The 20,410-nt window shown below is 47.6% G+C and overlaps 1 protein-coding gene across 2 annotated transcripts in view; it reads left to right on the forward strand.

Moving 5' to 3' along the window:
* Positions 1-3,994: 3,994 nt before the first annotated feature.
* The window catches only part of ESRP1 (epithelial splicing regulatory protein 1), a 61,674-nt gene continuing 45,258 nt past the window's right edge, over positions 3,995-20,410 (forward strand). For both annotated transcript variants that reach the window (XM_050940931.1, XM_050940932.1), the window contains exons 1-4: positions 3,995-4,401; positions 4,832-4,960; positions 9,355-9,468; positions 13,340-13,454. In XM_050940931.1, coding sequence (XP_050796888.1) covers positions 4,270-4,401; positions 4,832-4,960; positions 9,355-9,468; positions 13,340-13,454 — 490 coding nt within the window. In that variant the 5' untranslated portion in view covers positions 3,995-4,269. The remainder of the gene's footprint in view (positions 4,402-4,831; positions 4,961-9,354; positions 9,469-13,339; positions 13,455-20,410) is intronic.

Raw genomic sequence — 20,410 nt, forward strand, 5'->3', positions numbered from 1 at the left:
ATTCCCTCTGAAGCCTGTGGTATTTGCTACTGTCAAAAGACAGGAAACTGGGGCGGATGGACCACGGTCTTAACCAGTATTGCTGTTTTTAATCATGAGGTGAGAATGACTATATAGCCCAGTGGTAAGGGCACTATCTTGAGAGTTGGGAAACTGCTATTTAAAACTATTTCCCCCCTTCAGGCAGAGAGCACAGAATTGAATCAGGTTTCCTACATCTGGGGTGAGTGTTCTAACCAGTGGGCTAAAAGTATTAAGAGAGGGAGACACCACCACCATCTCCTTCTCATCCAGCATTTCTTGCAAGAAATAACTTGGGCACCTAAGCCTCCTGAATCAAAAGCAGAGATATGTGCCTCCCTCTACAGCCCAGATTTACTGTTCCTAACTCTTGAGGGGCGGGATTTAAGACACATCCCTCTGGTCTGCATCTCCCACTGGCGAGCTTAGGTGGCTTCCTGCCCAGCATGCCAGCTTTTGTTGGTCCCATTCTTAGGTGTCTGTCTTTTCCCATGTATTGTATAGGGAGCCTAGGTGTGTCTAACAGTGGGTTTGCAGATCTCATTGTTGTTTGAATTATTTTCCAGGCACTGAAAAGTTAGGCATTGCAATGCCTATGTCCCTTTGTGGATGTCTATACAACAAGTGCTGCAGTGGCACAACTGTGTAGACAATTGTTACAGTGATGAAAGGAAGTTATCGATCACTTGAGTAAATCCACCCTCTCTAAAGGCTTTAGCTAGGTTGAATTCTTCCATCCACCTAGCTTTATTTTAATGGGGCCTAGGTCAGCTTACCCACATCTCTCTTGGGTTTGAATTTTTCACACCACTGAGCAACGTAGTTAGGTCAACCTATGTTTTAGGTATAGATTAGGCCTAAGAGTCTCTTGAAGTCAGTGGAAAGGCCCCCATCGACTTCAGAAGATTTTGGATCAGGCTACCCAGGAAGGGGAACTTGAAGTCTAGTGCCTTATTAGTACAATGAGAATCAAACTTGAAGACATGACTCCTCAAACAAGCCATTCTCTGCCCATGGCCTGTCCCCTTTTGATACTTGAGCACCTGAAAATAAGGGAGCAAATATGCAGAGAGCTTGAGACTTAGCCCCATTGGAACTGCTGTGTGTAAATTTCCAACCTTATATCTTGATATCTCAGGTTACATATTTTTAAAATGAGTATAATACCACCTAAGTGATGAGATAGGGATACTTGTATGAAAGGCACTAGCTGCCTACAGCCATTAGTTCCATCTGGATATTTTTCACTTCCTGTCCCAAATTGTTGTGTAATATTGTGTAACAACTGCAATTTGAAAAGAAAAAAAAACATGGCTGCATTTCAGTGCTGATTAAAATGTTCTGCAGATCTCTTTAAAAAAATGTGTGTGTGTGTATGGGAGATTTAATTAATGAATAATTGTAAACACCTTTCAGATCCATGAATGAACATTGCCCTAGAGGTACAAATAAGTATCTGCTATGTCTAATTACGAAAAATTTGGAAGTGAATTTTCACATAAATGGCCTTTCACAATAGTTGCATCTCTTCAGTGTGCCCAGCACATGTGTCTGTCTGGGGTTGGGGGTCAACTACACTGTACTGCACTCGCTCCATTCTCCTTAGCAGCAGCCCCGTACTCCCTCGAGGGGTTGAGGGGATGGGGAAAGGCAGGTGGGTCTCCCATAGGGATTTGATTGATGGTCTGGAACCACTTTATGAAATGTAGGTGGTGTTTGTGGGGGCAGCAGTTGCCAGGTGTCCAACCAATGGGAGCTGCGGGCAGGGGTGGCTCCAGGCACCAGCACGTCAAGCGCCTGTCTGGGGCGGCAAGCCACAGGGGGCGCTCTGCTTGTCGCCACAAGGGCGGCAGGTAGGTTGCCTTTGGCGGCATGCCTGTGGAAGGTCCGCAGGTTCCATGGCTTTGGCGGACCTCCCACAGGCATGCCGCCGAATCTGCGGGACCAGGGACTTCCCACAGGCAAGCCGCTGAAGGCAGACTGCCTTCCGTGCTTCAGGCAGCAAAATACCTAGAGCTTCCCCTGCCTGCGGGTGCAAGGGTAGTGCACAGACCTTCCCTGGTCACCCATGCGTCTAGGGGCTCCAGGGACCTGGTGTCCATGGAAAGTTCTGCTGGGATCCCACATCCGAACCCCCTGTCCCAACCCAGAGTTCTCTCCTGCACCCAGACTCCCTCCGGAGCCTACACACCTCCAACACCCTGTCTCAACCTCCACCCTAAAACCCGCATCCCCCGCCCTACCCCAGAGCCCACATGCCCTACCCAGCCCAGAGCCCCTTCCCTCAGCCCAAACCCCTCATTCCCAGCCCCACCCCAGACGCCACAACCCCAGTCCCTCCCACCTTCTGAACCCCTCAACCCCATCCTCACCCCAGAGCCCACACCCTGAGCCAGAGTCCTCACCCCCCTACACACACACACACCCCAACCCCCTGTCCCAGCCTGGAGCCCTCTCCCTCACCCGAAGGGATGGGAGGGGTGTTCGGTTTTATGCAATTAGAAACTTGGCAACCCTAGCACAGATGCCAGACCTGCCTGCTGAAGTCACAGCACAGCGCGGCGGGTCTCTGCCTGAAGTTTGAACCACACGCAGCAATGCCGCCAGGGTGGCCGCAGTGCTGATTTGATAGATGTCTTCTCAGCAGTATTGTTGCCATCTTCTTACCCTTGGATACAACGCGGTTAAAGGGACTGAGGGCGTGAAGGAAGCCGTCCTGGGTTCAATGCCTTGAATTGCTGCTAGACTCCCGCCCCTGATCCTGAAAAGGGAGTCAGCGGGAAACTGCCCATCACCCTCTTCCTACTGTGGGAGCCACGCCGCGCTGCTGCGTCTGCACAGAACAAGTTCCAGCAACGCCCGATGAGTGCTCCCTTCCCACACCCACCACCAGCTCCCCACCCATTCGCCTCCCTCCCGCTCCCAGCTCCACACTCTTAGCCCTCTGTTCCACGTGATCGGCTTCCCTTGTACTCACCTCACCTGCCCGTGTGACGACACTTTGAGCAACCTCCCGTTTTGCGGCTCGTCATCAGCTCCTTCCTCTCCCCTAAGCCCGGCTTCCCAGCCCCAGCCCCAGCCCCTGCCTCCACAATCCACATTCCCTTCTCTGATCCTACTCCCCCATCTAGGTCCCCTCAGTCCACCTTTGAACTTCAAAGCTTCAACAGAGCCGGTTTCCCTGTAGCGTGGATTTGGCGTGCGCTGCGTTTCTTCTCCCTGCAGTGGGGGGCGCGATGTCTCCTGACCCCCTCCTGCAGGACAAACTCCCTTCTCGTCTCACAGAGCCCCTGGGGAGAGAGGCGTTGGGACTCTAGTGATCACCAAGCGGTGTTATAGCTGTTCACGTTTCTTTGGTTTTACACATCACCCGCAGGAAGGGGAAAGGTTGCAATGACCCTGCAGGGCGAGCGAAGGGCTGGACGCAGCCAGGTCTCAGCTGAGCTCCTTCCTTTGGGCACTAGAAGACATGTTGATCTCACAGCGGCAACTTAGGCATTCGCTAGGAAGTGCCTCCTTCTCCTGCCCCATTACCTTCGGGCTGCGGCTGCCCCTTCCCCATGCTATTGGCTCCCCCGTCTCCTATTGCCTCTCAACCTCGCATCCCCCAGTTTTGCTACACATTCTATCACCTCCTCCTTCTCCTGGGACCCCTCTGGTTTTCATTCTTCCTGCTGCTGTCCCCTCAACCCCAGTTTGGTATTCCCGCCTCTTGTACCCCTTCGCCCCTGCCTCTTCCCCCTCTTTCTGCTCCTGCCCTTTCACTCTTTTGCTGTTGGTTCCTCCCACTCTGCTAATTGCTACCCAGGCCATCACCTCCTCCTGCAGCTGCTACCTACCCCTAGCCGTTGCCTCCTCCCCTTCTGCTGCCACGTCGTTGTTTGAAGGAGCCAATGGGCGGGCTCAGTCAGGTGTCTCTTACCTGCACCACGTGGGGAGGGAGAGTGAGCAGGTAGAGCCACATCCCAAAGCAGAGACGCTCGCCTCCATTGCGCGTCTCCTAGGGGCGCAGCCCTGGTTTGCCTTGGTTCCCAAGCAGTCAGCTACAAAAGGGGGACGCTGCACACGCCTCCCCTCCTGACCAGGTCTCCAGGGAGTGGTGGTGGGTGGGGGAGAGCTAAGTGGCTGCAGGTGTGCGCTGGGGGGGCGGGTTTCTTCCTTTACACTCCAGGGGTGGTGTGTGTAGCAGGGTGTTCTCGGTAAAACTGGGGCAGGAATCTGGTTTCTTGCCCTCCCCTGGCGATCATCATGACTGCGTCTCTTGACTACCTGGTGATCTTGTTCGGGACGACTGCTGGTGCTCAGGGGGCTAAGCTGGGATCCGATGAGAAAGAGCTGGTCCAGCTGCTGTGGAAAGTGGTGGATCTAGCCCGCAAGAAGGTATTTCTCGGAGTAGCCCCCAAGGAGGGGAGGGGAGGGGAGGGGAGGGGAGGCTGCTGGCAGGAATTGCCCGGGCGCGTTCCGCTCCGGGCTCCCTGCGGGGGGATTTAACCAGCTGCCAAGTTAGGGCTGGTGTCTGCCCGCGTGGAGGAGGCGCCGCCCGGGCTAGGAGCGCAGACGGAGTTAGGCGGCAGCCCAGACCACCCCTCTGTGACAGGGGTTGTGTTCAAGCAAACAACCTCCACCAAGCCCCATGGCGCGCCCGCCCACACAGGCTGTTCCCCCGGGCCAGCCGCCCTCCACGCCAGGGGACGCTGGGGGGAGGGGGAATGCAAAGCCCCGCTTCTCACCAGTCCTGCAGGGGGGTTCTCCCTGGGCGCTTGCTCGCCGAGGCGGGAGCAGGGAGCGCTGACTCGTTCTCTCTCCGGAGGCGGGGAGCCTGCACGAAGTGCTGGTCAGACCGGAGCGCTTGGACCTGACAGAAGAATGCAAAGAAACAACCAAGCTGGAGCTGGAGAGCCTGGCGCGAGCCCCGCAGCTGGAACAAGCCCTGCAACAGGTGAACCCCCTTCTGCTTTCAGTGGGGCTTCTCAAACCCCTCTCCAGGGATTCGAGCCTCCCAGAGAGACGCTCCCGACTGCAGAGGGTGTGCGAATAGCCCGGGGGGTCCCCGCTCCCCGGGACAGACAGAAACTCACTGGGGGAGAGGGGGTGGGATAGGGTGACCAGATGGCAAGAGTAAAATATCAGGACACACGGGGGGCAGGGGTAGGCGTACAGCCCCCACCAGAGCCATGGGGGAGAGGGGTGCATGGCCCCCAGTTCCAGCCCCTGCTTTAAGTTATAGGTCAGGAGCGCACTGCCCTGGCTCTAGCTCCGGCCCCCCATGGGCTCCACTCCTGCTTCATGGGCTCCAGCTGCTCCGTCTCCCTCATCTGTCCCCCCTGTGGGCCCCGCATTTTCACTGCTCCAGACCTCTTCATTCATGGGCTCCAGTGGCCTCCCCAAAGGGCTCCCCCATTGTGAGGCCAGCTGGGCTGTCTGGGGATCCTTCCAGGAGCTGTCTATCCTTCCTAGCAGTCGAGGAGTGTGTGTGAGGCAATCAGGCATGATGATCGCTGTGTGTGTCCCCAGAGAGATGGTAAATCTGGACCCATACGGAACAGCCTGCCTCCTGCATGGCATGCAGTGAGTGGTGGTTTTGTTTAGCTCCTCTCTGCCCCCTGCCGTGGCTGGACCCCAGTGTCACTCCAGTTCTGGACAGTCTCTGATGCCCACAATCTGCGGGGCCCCGCCTGCCTCCCCTGAGCCAAACTGCATGGGACTTGCGCAGAAGCATGGCCGGTCCTACCCAGTGTGGGGGGGCTTGGCTGGGCCCCTCCAGACAAGTGGGTCCTGAGGGAGCCTGACCAGGGCAGGCCCTGTGTATTGCTCCCAAGGGTAAAGCTGCCAATTTCTAATCCCACAAAATTGAACACCCTAGCCCATAGGCGCAGACTCCATGGGTGCTCCAGGGCTGGAGCACCCACAGGGAAAAATTGGTGGGTGCTTTGCATCCACCGGTAGCCAAGCTCCCCGCCCCAGCTCACCTCTCTACTGCCACATCCCCCCTTCCCCTCCCAGTGCTTGCCATGCGAAACAAGCTGTGGGGGGGGGGGGGAAGAGTGGGAATGCATGGCGCTCAGGGGAGGAGGTGAGAAAGGAGTCCAGTAGGGGCAGGGAAGGGGTGGAGTTGGGGCAGAGACTTTGGGGAAGGGGTTGGAATGGGGGCAAGGCAGGGGGGTTGAGCACCCACTGGTGGCAGAAGTTGATGCCTATGCCCTAGCCCCACCCCTACCCTGAGGTTCCCACCCTCCCACTCACTACATTCTTCCCCCCCACACACACACCTCAATTGCTCGCTTTTCCCCCATCCTCACTCACTTTCACTGGGCTGGAGCAAGGAGTTGGGATGTGGGAGGAGGTGAGGGCTCTGGCTGGGGGTGCAGGCTCTGGAGTGGGGCTGGGATGAGGGGTTTGGTGTACAGGAGAGGACTTCAGGCTGAGGGGGTGGGGCTGAGGGATTCAGAGTGTGGGAGGAGGCTGTGGGTTGAGACAGAGTGTTGAGGTGCAGAAGAGGGTATGGGCTCTGGGGTGGGGCCAGAGATGAGGGGTTCAGGATGCAGGAGGGGTCTCTGGGCTAGGGTTGGGGAGTTGGGGTACATGCTCCTGCTGGGGATGCAGGCTCTGGGGTGGGTGTGGAGATGAGGGGCTTCGGGTGCAGGATGGTGCTCCAGCCTGGGATGGAGGGGTTCAGAGGGTGGGAGGGGGATCAGGGCGTGGGGGATGAGGGCTCTGGCTGGGGGTGTAGGCTCTGGAGGTGGGCTGGGGATGAGGGGTTTGGGGTGCAGGATGGGTCTCTAGGTTTGGGGGGACTCAGGGATGGGGCAGGGGGTTGGGGTGCGGGCTTACCTCAGGCAGCTCCCAGTCAGCAGCACAGTGGGGTTAAGGCAGGGAGCCTGCCTATCCCAGCTCCATTCTGTACCCCAGAAACAGCCAGCAGGTCTGGGCTCCTAAGTGGGAGGGCCAAGAGGCTCCCCGCCCTGCTCTTGCCTGCAGACACAGTGCCCCCCTAGCTCCCGTTGGCTGTGGTTCCCAGCCAATGGGAGTGCAGAGCCAGTGCTTGGGGTGGGGGTAGTGCACAGACCCCCATTGGCCCTCCACCCCACCTAAGGGCCGGACCTGCTGGCCGCTTCTAGGGCACAGCACAGTGCCAGGACAAGTAGGGACTAGCCTGCATTAGCCCTGCAGCATTGGAGACCAGACTTTTAACAGCCCATTTGGCAGTGCTGACCGGATCCTCCAGGGTCCCTTTTCAACCGGGTGTTCTGGCTGAAAACTGGACACCTGGCAACCCTACCCAAGGTACCAGAGTGATTTCCTGCCCTGAGACAGGCCCTGACACTGCTGGCTCAGCCCATCACCTCACCTCCCAAGGACAGGGCATGGGGGAGTGAGTGTCTGGTACATCGAGGGGGAGGGGAAGGGATGCTGGGCAGTGGAGGAGGTTTGTGTGTTTTTTGGATGCTAGGCAGTAGGGGGAGTTGTTGGGGAGGGTGGTGCTGGGTAGTGGAGGTGGGGCTGTGTGGGGCACTGTGTAATTGTGGTGGTGGAGCTGTGTAGAAGGACACTGGGTAGTGTGGGAGGGGGAGATCTGTGTGTGTTAGGGCACTAGGGAGTGGGGGGTTCTGTGTGAGGTGCTGGGCAAGGGTCGTGGTGTGCAGGGAACTGTGCAGTTGTGGGGAGAAGATGCTGGGCATAGCCAGTCTGGGGAGTGTTGGGTGGGAGGGCTGTGTGACATGGCATGGGCCCACCCCCAACGGGAAGGGTCACACTGGCAGTACAGGGCCAGGCAGACCAATGTGCGTCTGGCCGTGCCATGTATACCCTATTACCTCTGGCCACCCACACCCCCCTATGCCTGCCACTCGACTTCTCACCTGAGGGCTGGGGAAGGAGGTGCAGGGGCAGGGTCTGGGAGGTGCTTACCTTGGGCGGCTCTCAGGAAGTGGCCTTCAGGTCCCTCCAGCTCCTAGGATCAGGGATGGCCAGGGGGCTCTGGCCGCCCCCACAGGCTCCACCCCTGCAGCTCCCATTGCCTGTGGTTCCTGGCCAATAGGCGTTCCAGAGCCAGCACTCATGGTGGATGCAACACACACACACACACACACACACACACACACACACACACACACACACACACACACACACACACACACACACACACACACACACACACACACACACACACACACACACACACACACACACACACACACACACACACACACACACACACACACACACCCACCCCGGCCATCCCTCCACATAGTGGCCCCAGGGTCCTGCCAGCCGCTTCCTGGAGCCAGATAGGGAGCCTGCCAGCTAGGTTGACCAGTCCAGTCCCTTGCCAAATATCAGAACAGATGTCATCCCAATTTTATTGGGACATCTGGTGTCCCTAGGATGGGATACTTGAACCTCTCTTTCTGTAGGGTCAGGGAGGGCTTCTCTCTATAGGTCTATTGCAGATGATCTAGCTGGGAAGACAAACGTGCGAGGAGGAGACAGGCTGGGGCATGGGGTTGGAGTTGCAGCCCCTGGAAAGCTGAAGAAGGCTCTTGTTGCTAGGGCCATGTGGGCGTCCGGTGGCTGATGAGCGCATTGGGAGAGGCCGGCACATCTAGGGGCCTCCTGAGATCCCCTGAACCTGCCCTATTCTCTTTCCATTTCAAATTGGTATAGCGAAAGTTAAGTTGGAGTGACCCAGCCGTTGCTCTCCCAGGGCCCTTTCATCGAAGGTCACTGGATTTTGGTTCTCTTTGAATTTCTTTATTAAACTTACTGAAACTTTATTTCTTCTCTGCACATGAGCCAGGGTAGAGACAGGCTCCAGCGTGACCAATCATATCTCCACAAAGCATAGGGGTGCTCTGTTCCTCTTTCCTAATAACCAGGAGGTCCCATAACTCATTGCTGCAATGCTGCTCAGCATACAGTGAAGAACTGCACCTCATTAACTTCCCCCAACTTTCAGCCACTGCCAGGAGCTTTAGTCTAAAGATTTTAGTAGAAATTTTCAAACTAGGGTGCTTAAAGCTAGGCTTGTAATGCCCTATTGAAGTACCTAAATACTCTGGGATGACTTTCAAGCATGTTGGGCATGTATAGTCCCCATTAACTCTAATTGGATTTGTGATGACTCAGCAGCTTTGAATATTAGCCCAAAGTATTTAGGTGCCTAAATAAAGCATAGGAATGTGCCCTGATTCCTATTAAGAGCATTATATAGAACTGAACATTTACCTCTTCATATTCAACAAGTTGTAATGATCTGAAATTTACACTGACCCTTTCATAACAAAGTGTAGTAGTTCATAATTTTGTACTATGCCTATTTTTTTCAACTTTCAGTTTAACCAGTCTGTGAGCAATGAACTGAATATTGGTGTAGGTACTTCCTTCTGTCTCTGTACTGATGGACAGCTTCACATCAGACAGCTTCTGCATCCTGAGGCTTCCAAAAAGGTAAGGTGGTTGCACTCATTAGACATTCCTTAAGACTGATCTACTGTGGTGGTGTTTGGGTTTTAATGCAGAATTGATCAGCTTCTTTTTGCTTTATGATGCCCAATATGAGTCTACTTCAGCATAGTCATAACAGAGAAATCTCTCATCCATCAATAAGTTTATTAGACTCTTGGGGCTTGTCTACACTGGGGAATTTTCCAGTTATAATAGTATAGTTAAACTACTGTTTACCAGTATACCAGTCTACCAGTATAACTCTTCATGTGAATGCTCTTATTTCAGTTTAATAAGGCCTTGTTCTGGTTTAGTTTATGCAGCTTTGGAAGTGGCTTAAGCTAAAACAGAAAAAGGTCCCCTGTACTGGAATAAGTATGTCCACATCGGGAGTCATATCGGTTTAACTGCAGCAGTTTAAATTCACACTCTACTCTATGTTGGTATTTGTCATGTACAAAAACCTTTAGGTTGCTGTAATGAGTTAATACAAGAACTGATTTGTAGGACTTGTCAAGTATTATGTGAAAAATTTACGATTTTAACATTACTGTTGTACATGCTGTTTTGAAACTTTGAAAGTTGACCCATCTAAAGATAAGCATTCAGTCTTTGTAATATTCGGCTTGCACTCTGATAGTGGTACTTGCCTGTATTTGTAAAGAGCCAAACGCTGGTCTGAGATCATGTCTGTCTTCATTATCTCCCTCAAATTTTCTATAATTTGATGATGAAAGTCTATTAGTGATTGGTAATTTTGGAAATACAAGTCCCTATTTGACTTCTCTATTGCCAATAGAATTGCAGTTGTGTAGATGGACCTCAGTTATAACATGGTTGTCCCTGCAATGCACTCAAGCATGGTTCTGTGTTTCCGTACCATTAGGAACTAACAATGTTCTAAGAATCATGCTACAGATTTATTCCAGTCTTCTGTTTTCGCTGATGTTTTTGAACCATGCATTTCATTCTCTTCTGTGTCTTGTTTCTTTAAATGGGTTGAAAGCATAATGCTAGTAAAACAGTAAATCTTACTGCTAATATCAGACTGTGATATCAGATTGTTAATGTAATAGTTGCCACTACTATTTGATATTTATCACTCAAAAAAAGTCAGTTTAACAAACAGTGCTCCTGTATTATGAATCACTTCATACTATCTGAAGTATTCTAAACATGAAAAAATAAACCATATTTTAATAACTATACTTTTCTCTCCATGCGATAGAATTATTTCTCTAACTACTATGCAATTTACCTATTTTATGCATTCATCCTCCCTGCAGTTAGATTAAGTACATAATAAAAAAAAAAAACAGAATCTTTAAAAATTGATTTTTGTCATCTTAGTTTGTAAGATTTTTTGGGGGGACTAACACTTTTCTATGTATTTATACAGTGTCTAGAACAGTAGGAATTTAATGCTGGCTAGGGTCTTCAGTTGCTATTTGTGTTGAAATAGCTGGTAATTTGAAATCTACTCTGTGCTGATTATAGATTAAACCAGACAGACAACTACAGAATGTCACTGGCTTTTCTTGTGGATAACAAAATGTTGAGATTAAACCTTAAGTGTAAACTAAAACCAAGACTTGAAAAATGATTAGCTGTTTTTGAGTGCCTCAGTTTTGGATGTCCAATATGAGCTATTTCAACAGGCCCTGACTTTGAGTGGTTATGACATAGGCAGGTTCAGCTTATACTGAATGATTAAGAATAGAGTTTAAGGGGATGGGGGACTGAAGTGTCATGAAACCACAACTGGGAAATACCGAAGGTTGACTGTTTGCATGAGCGGGGTGACATTTGTGAAATAAAAGTTCAGTTTTTACATTTTTAAAATAAGAGAGCCAGGGTAGCAGTTTTAAAAGAATGTTGCAATTAAAGAAGAAAAGAACCTGTAGTTCATAACTTCTATAGTAAAGAAAAATGCAGCTACTTTGGCTGTAGCGCTGATATTAGGTATAAACACACTAAGCAATTGCATAGGGCCCCAAGCAGGTCAAGGGGGGCCCACTATTCACTTTTTATTATGCATTTGCGGGGGGGACCAGAATATTCCTGCTCTAAGGTCCACAGTGGGCTAGTACCGCTTTGTCTGGCTGTAGCAGTCAAGTACACATAGATAATAAAAATCATTGATGTGTGGGGCTCTTCCTGCCCCCCCTTGCTGGTGGGGTTGGTACAAGAAAATGATGTTCTAACATCTGTGCTGATCTTGCACTTAAATGCAAAATTTCTGAAAACAGATGGAATTTTCGTTGCTAACATAATACTTATCAATATTCCAAAGCCCAAACCCAACTTCTTAGTGTCTAAAATCCTTCCAACAGCACCTTTCTCCACCTCCACCAGCCCCCCCACACACATACATACATCCTCTCATCCTGATACACAGTACCCCAATACACAAATTGGCCAGTAAATTGTGGATGAAAGGATCTTATTTTGCTGAATTTTGGAAAAGAAGCATTACCTCATAAACAGCTGAGCTAAACGTGGAAGCTTATAGCTGTAGGAGAGTGACTTTTTTCAGCCAGATACAAATAAGGACTTTTATGTGTGGACACCATTCCATGCTAATTATCTCAAGACATTTCCTGTTACGAAACTTAATAGCTTTCAATGAACTTTAAAAAAATAATAATAATAAAAAAAAATCTTACAAGGAAATTCCTAAATATCCATCATCTCCCCCAACTCGGTACTTGGGACAACCCACTTGTGTTCTGCCTGTTACTAATCAATCCCCTCTAGGACGACTTCAGACTTTCCTAACCTCTAAGAAATCTGCCTTTAAAAAAAAAAAAAAAAAAAGTTTCCAGTTTCCCCCACGTGAAATTTCTCCGTATCCCAAAATACAATAATTTTTTTTGCCTGATGTGAAAGGAGTAGCAATAATCAGTTATGCACCAGCAACTGGTTTCGGGAATCTGACTTCCTCTTCCTGGGCCACCCCCACTGCTAACCTTGATAGTCACACAATTAGGGAAAAGAGTTGGAGTGGAATATACAGCACATACTTCTATTCCTGGAAGGTTATGAGATGTTAGACTTTAAAACGTGACACTTGTATGTATTAAAAATACATTGTAGGTTACTTTTAGAGGTTATCCTGCATTCATTTTCTTTCCCTTTGTGCAGTTGGGTTCATGGTATTAAGGGAGCCTGCCTTTATACCATAGAATGAAGAATTAAACAAAACTATTTAAGAGTTTGAGTATGTGACATAGACAGTGATAGGGTATAATGGCTTTTTTGGCATTTATGTGAGATTAGCTATATCCACTCACTCTTGGCTTTGCTGCTCATTAGTAATGCATCCATCACAAGCACATGCTGACAAAATCTTGACACCACATCAGGCTATACATTTGGCTATTTTGTAATATAGACAAACAACTATTTGAAGTGTGATTATATTCTGAAAATAGAATGCAATGTCCCTTCATTAAATATGCTGTCTATAAAATTAAAATGTCTTCTGAAAGTTTGCTTGGGCTCTGTAAATCGAGCTGTAACCCCTCTGGTTTGATGGGGCCAACTAATGAAAATTGGAACCAAGAACTGTTAGGTGCGGTTTTGTAATAGTATCTCTTTGCTCTCCCACAGTTGAATTAAATCCCCAGCATTAGTAATGTTAATAAAAAGCAGCAATAACCTTCCCTTTTGTCAGTAAAGGTAGCAAATATCCCTGACTATACCAAGGGAACAGACTTACTGAGTAAGAAAGATTCATAACAATATTTAAGTCACTGAGAGAAGAGGCTTGTAAAAATATGTGCTATAATATACTCGTTGCGAAATGTGAAAACTCAAGAGAATATAGACTGGATTCACCTTAGTTTACAGTCACTACCATGTCGTCTTACAGAATATCTTATTACCTGAATGCTTCTACTCCTTTTTTGACTTGCGGAAAGAGTTCAAGAAATGTTGCCCTGACTCATCTGATGTTAACAAACTGGATGTTGCTGCCATGACAGAATGTATCCTTTTTAAAAATCATAACTTCAATTATAATGGCAGCCTAGTACTTCTAGAAACACAGCCCAGGAGCATAGGAGTGTTCATAATGCTTGTTTAGGAATGATATAATTTAGTAAACAATAATGAGTCATTAATGGGTTTCCTACTAAATATGCTTCTGTCTCTGGTAGCTATGCAAAAATTTGTGGTACCTTGCAAAGGCTTTGAACAGTTTATGGGAGACTTTTTGAAACTGAAATTTTTCTTTCTCTCTTCCTTACCTCTGAATTTTACGATATTAACAATCACTGCCTTAGTGTCTTGTTTAATGTCCAGTTTTGATAAACCTTGACTCCTAATTACTAAAACACTTAAACCCTGAGATAAAATTTGCATGTTAACGCAGTGCATTTAAAATGTTTCCAATTTTCATAGCATTTTTTCAGCCTTATTTGGCAGATAGTAGATCATGGATTTTATGTGAGCTCATTTTAATTTCTGGAACATTTTATTTCCGAAGCAATTATGATATTCAACCTTTGAATAGTACATGGGGTTGCTTTTAATACCTGAAGTATCCAGACACACAATGCTTCAGGTAAACTGTGCACAGTATACTCTCTAACATGCAACTAGACTAGGAATCCTGTCTCTTCCCTGTCTTCTCTCCTTCTCTAGTATGGAGAGGGCATACAATGGCTAAAAAAGCTTTCAGAAACTGTTCTCAAATAGCCAGTAACGCAGTTAAATATGGCTCTTAAAATCTTTTGCTGCATTATTCTCAGTCTGCACTGGAGACAATCCATAGCAACTGAAACTGACCTCCAGAAATGTCATCTGACTAAACTCTTCCTGCCTGGTGGCTAGTGTCTTCTCTTAGGTCTGCACACATCCCTGTTTTGTAACTCGAAAGTAGGAAACACTTGACTCCTCGAATGACGCCACCAAAGGGAGCCTGCAAAGGCTGACTAGCCAGGAGGGGTGTGAATTTAGAATACTCTTTGCGGTTTTCAAAGCTAAAACAAATATTGGTGAGAAACAGTTTACTAGGTTACACTCCATATGTAAACACCTGTTGTACATGTACAGTGATTACCATTAAAGCTGGCATCTGCCACACAGTGACATCTGAGATAGTACTGCCTAAATAAAAATAGGAAATAACTACAATTTTTTACATGACCCTATGTAGCAACATAAATGGTTGCTGTTGTGTCAATGTTTTAACTGTGGAATCCAAAGCTTGAAAGTAGCTTCAGATGTCAGAACAGTGTAACTAACTTTTCCACTAAGGGAGATGTGCCTTATTTATCTCACTATCCTAAAACGTGTGTAGATTTGTTAATATATGGTATCTCTGACATTTATTAGGTTCTTCTACACAGTCCAGGAGTAGGGGGTAGTGGTATCTTTTTACAACTGTTGTCTGCAAACATGCAAGGAACTTCTTAGAAAACATAAGAGAACTCCCAGCTTCAAAGAGCTTACTTCATATAGCTTCTAAGTGTGTCTATTGCAGCATCCCCAAACAATAAACTACGTGTGTTTTGTACAAAGCACTTGAAAGAGACTGCACTGGTGAGAGATGTTTTATCCATCCAATGGGAAATGAGGTCTGATTATACCTCTTTCCTCTTATCTCTGGGTAGCAGAGATTCTGACCAACCACAGGAGGGTCAAATGTTCAGTGACCCAAATAGTATAGTACTGACCAAGACACAAGGGCATTCTTGGTATTGGGAGGGCAATGATGAATCTTATGTTGAGAATTTGACCAGAAGATTGCCATGGCCATTGGCCTCTAAATGTCACTTAGACCCCCTCTGAGGGGAGTTGGATGGCACAGTGCTTACGACTCACTATATGTACACTGCATGCTGCTGTTATGTGCAGATACGCTGCACATCCCCTAGCATGGGTATAAATAGCAGTGTAGATGGTGAGACATTTAAGCAAATAGAGTAAAGACACATCAGAACCTTAGAGTATATACTCTACATACCCAAGCAGTGCATCCCCTATCTAAACTGTCATTTTTATACTGTTTTTAGCAATATAGTGTCCCACTGCTGGAGCCTTCCCCACCACAGTGAGTGGTTCTGGCAGGGGTGAAGCAGTGAAGAAAGGGTCCAGCAACAGGAAGCTGCTGGAGCCTTTCCCTGCTGTCCCCGCACTGGAGCCTTTCTCCAGTGCTGCATGCACCTACACCACAGTGCAGGTGCAGCCCGCTTTTCACTGCAGCGTGTAATTACACATACCCTATATGCCACTGCCAGCTTAGACAAGGCCTATATTGTAGCTCTCATTGCTTCTACCACCAATGGAGCTTCAACAAAACACTGTATTGTAGACCTCAGTTCTGAACTGAATAGACTAGTTAATTGAACACACCTCTGAAAACACATAACTTCAGTGATTTGTTTTGTTTGTGGCTTTTTGTTGTCTTTCTGGTTCCAGATTATTTGACTGATTTGTAGGTCTGTTTTCGTTGGTGACTTCTTATTGTAAACTTTGTTCTGTTTTATGTGACATGGCTAAAATATTAACTGTCTCTGCGTGCTTAATTTGATTGGATAGTGGATTTGTTCTCCTGGTAGGTTTTCTATTTTTTTTTTTTTGTTTGTTTGTTTGGTTCATGTGGCTTCTTAATTACTGTTACAGAGTGGCTTGTTTCATAGACTGCCAATTTTAGTCAGACTGGGATAGTATTTCTGTGTTCTTAAAATAGTGGCAGAAACTGGTAAAAATGTCTAGCAGATGATCATTTCCTGATGTTGGGGGAAAACACTGCATAAGTGGCTTGCTTATCATTAGTTGGTGGGCTGTAGTGATGTGCAAAATATTAGCAATAAACCATTAAGCTACTTCTCTGTTCGCATTACTGACTTAAACAGTCCCACTTCACTGGAAAAAAATTAGTACATTAGGCACTTTATTTCAAATATGAGTGAATTTTTAGTAAAGATAGGCAGACTCTGAATGAAAAGTAATTCAAACTTGAAATAGGCATTTAAAGGAAAAACCAAACCTGCGGAATGTGAAGTCACTTGAAAGGAAACTTAAAAAAATATTGCATACTCTCGCAGAATTTCCTCAGTCCCTCTGCTCTAAAGCAACCAAGTATGTTCCATTTGGTAAGTGGAGAGGGCATGAGGTCTGAATCTAAGGGCTAGTCTACACTAGTGGGGGGTATCAATCTAAGATACTTCGACTTCAGCTACTCTATTCATGTAGCTGAAGTTGCGTATCTTAGATCGATTTTACCTCGGGTCCTTACGGCGCGGGATCGACATCCACGGCTCCCCGTGTCGACTCCGCTACTGCCGCTTGCTCCGGTAGAATTCCAGAGTCAAGACACGATATATCAATCCCCGAAAAATCAATTGCTACCTGCCGATACGGCAGGTTGTCTGGACATACCCTAATGTGAAACAGTGGAACTTTTGTGTAAGTCAAATTCTCTGTTGCTCTGTACCTTGTATGCTGACTGCGGAATAGGGAGGCAGTATGGGCTAACAAACAACTTGCTTGGGCCTCAGGAAACCTGGCTTGTATTCCTGCTTCTGCCACTGATCTGATGGGTGACACTGAGTAAGTCATTTTGCCTTTCTGTGCCTCAATTTCCCCATCTGTAAAATGGGAATAATTCTTTGAGAGAAGATTTGACATCTGTGGAAGGAAAAAAAAAAAGTATAAGGATTAAGTATTACTATATAAAATGCTACCAAATCAGAATACCTTTTTTTTTATGCATTCATTCTCACTAATCATCAGAGGGGTAGCCGTGTTAGTCTGGATCTGTAAAAGCAGCAAAGAATCCTGTGGCACCTTATAGACTAACAGATGTTTTGGAGCATGAGCTTTCGTGGGTGAATACCCACTTCTTCAGATGCATGTGGTGGAAATTTCCAGGGGCAGGTATATATATGCTAGCAAGCAAGCTAGAGATAACGAGGTCAGTTCAATCAGGGAGGATGAGGCCCTGTTCTAGCAGTTGAGGTGTGAAAACCAAGAGAGGAGAAACTGGTTCTGTAGTTGGCAAGCCATTCACAGTCTTTGTTCAATCCTGAGCTGATGGTGTCAAATTTGCAGATGAACTGAAGCTCAGCAGTTTCTCTTTGAAGTCTGGTCCTGAAGTTTTTTTGCTGCAGGATGGCCACCTTAAGGTCTGCAATAGTGTGGCCAGGGAGGTTGAAGTGCTCTCCTACAGGTTTTTGTATATTGCCATTTCCTAATGTCTGATTTGTGTCCATTTATCCTTTTCCGTAGAGACTGTCCAGTTTGGCCGATGAACATAGCAGAGGGGCATTGCTGGCATATGATGGCGTATATTACATTGATGGATGTGCAGGTGAATGAACCAGTGATGGTGTGGCTGATCTGGTTAGGTCCTGTGATGGTGTCACTGGTGTAGATATGTGGGCAGAGTTGGCATCGAGGTTTGTTGCATGAATTGGTTCCTGAGCTAGAGTTATTATGGTGCGGTGTGCAGTTACTGGTGAGAATATGTTTCAGGTTGGCAGGTTGTCTGTGGGCAAGGACTGGCCTGCCACCCAAGGCCTGTGAAAGTGTGAGATCATTGTCCAGGATGGGTTGTAGATCCTTGATGATGCGTTGGAGGGGTTTTAGCTGGGGGCTGTATGTGATGGCCAGTGGAGTCCTGTTGGTTTCTTTCTTGGGTTTGTCTTGCAGTAGGAGGCTTCTGGGTACACGTCTGGCTCTGTTGATCTGTTTCCTTATTTCCTCGTGCGGGTATTGTAGTTTTGAGAATGCTTGGTGGAGATTTTGTAGGTGTTGGTCTCTGTCTGAGGGGTTAGAGCAGATGTGGTTGTACCTCAGTGCTTGGCTGTAGACAATGGATCGTGTGATGTGTCCGGGATGGAAGCTGGAGGCATGAAGGTAGGCATAGCGGTCAGTAGGTTTTCGATATAGGGTGGTGTTAATGTGACCATCACTTATTTGCACCATGGTGTCAAGAAAGTGGACCTTCCGTGTAGATTGGTCCAGGCTGAGGTTGATGGTGGGATGGAAGCTGTTGAAATCGTGGTGGAATTTTTCCAGAGTCTCCTTCCCATGGGTCCAGATGATGAAGATGTCATCAATGTAGCATAGGTAGAGAAGGGGCGTGAGTGGACGAGAGCTGAGGAAGCATTGTTCCAGGTCGGCCATAAAGATATTGGCATATTGTGGGGCCATGCGGGTGCCCATAGCAGTGCCACTGATCTGGAGATATATATTGTCATCAAATTTGAAATAGTTGTGTGTAAGTATAAAGGCACAGAGCTCAGCAGCCAGTTGTGCTGTGGCATCGTCAGGGATAGTGTTCCTGACAGCTTGTATTCCATCTGTGTGTGGGATGTTTGTGTAGAGAGCCTCTACATCCATGGTGGCTAGAATGGTGTTTTCTGGGAGGTGACCAATGCATTGTAGTTTCCTCAGGAAATCAGTGGTGTCACGGAGATAGCTGGGAGTGCTGGTGGCATAGGGTCTGAGTAGAGAGTCCATATATCCAGACAGTCCTTCAGTGAGAGTGCCAATGCCCGAGATGATGGGGCGTCCAGGATTTCCGGGTTTGTGGATCTTGGGTAGTAGATAGAATAACCCTGGTCGGGGCTCTAGGGGTAGGTTGATTTCTTCTGGTGTTAGTGTAGGGAGTGTCCTGAGTAGATGCTGTAGTTTCTTAGTGTATTCCTCAGTGGGATCTGAGGGAAGTGGCCTGTAGAATTTGGTATTGGAGAGTTGTCTGGTGGCCTCCTTTTGGTAGTCAGACCTGTTCATGATGAAAACGGCACCTCCTTTATCAGCCTCTTTGATGATAATGTCAGGGTGGTTTCTGAGGCTGTGGATGGCATTGCGTTCTGCATGACTTAGGTTGTGAGGCAAGCGATGTTGTTGTTCCACGATTTCTGCCTGTGCACGCCGGTGGAAGCATTCAATGTATAGGTCCAGACTGTCATTTCGACCCTCAGGAGGAGTCCATGTGGAGTTCTTCTTCTTGTGCTGTTGGTGGGAGGGCACCTGTGTATCAGTGCACTGTTCAGTGTTATCCTGGAAGTATTCTTTGAGTCGGAGACGGCGAAAGTAGGCTTCCAGATTGCCACAGAACTGTATCATGTTGGTTGGGGTGGCAGGGCAGAAAGAGAGTCTCCGAGATAGGACAGACTTTTCTTCTGGGCTGAGTGTCTAGTTGGATAGATTGACGATATTGCTGGGTGGGTTGGGGTACCACGGTTGTGGCCCCATGTGGCAGGTAGGAGTTTAGACAGCTTACAGTCCTTTTTCCTTTGTAGAGAGGTGAAGTGAGTAATGTAGATCTCCTGTCTTATTCTAGTGAAGTCCGTTTGTATAGAAGTTTGGTTATTAATGAGTCTCCAGGTTGGAGAGCTCTTTTTTGATGTTTTCCTGTTTGCTGTATAGGATGCTGATCAGGTGGTTCCTCAGTGTTTTTTTTGATAGAGTATAGCATAATCTCTCACTGTGGTCTGTGTAGTATGTAGATAGCAGATTCTCACTAATGTAAGGACTGTACAAGGTGCAGGATCATGGACAATCTAGCCTTGTATGTGTGAGACCTGTATTGCACGTGTGTATGTGTCCATTCTCTCATTTCGACTAACCATAAGTAGCCCCCTTGCACAGAATGGTAAATAACAGTATGTTATGCTTGATCATGTATTTTGTGTGGAGGAGGCAACCTCTTGTAAAAAGAGTACAGAGTTATTAAACTGAATTAATAATTGGGTACCTTATTTTGCTTTTAGAGAAGGTTTATAATCAATTTAATCAGTTAAAACTACCTCAATCTATGGTAAGAAAGGGATTCCAGTTTCAAGAATTCCAGACCGTTCTGTGAACACTTTCTCCCACCATTTCTCCAGTGAAATCATAAGTAGTTTTTTGTTTTTTGTTTGTTTTGTTTTTAAACAGTGGTCCCCAACCTTTTTGTGGCCAGTAGCACATTCATGTTTTCAGAAGA

The sequence above is a fragment of the Gopherus flavomarginatus genome, chromosome 2 (genome assembly GCF_025201925.1).
Source record: "Gopherus flavomarginatus isolate rGopFla2 chromosome 2, rGopFla2.mat.asm, whole genome shotgun sequence".
Lineage (NCBI taxonomy): Eukaryota > Metazoa > Chordata > Testudines > Testudinidae > Gopherus > Gopherus flavomarginatus.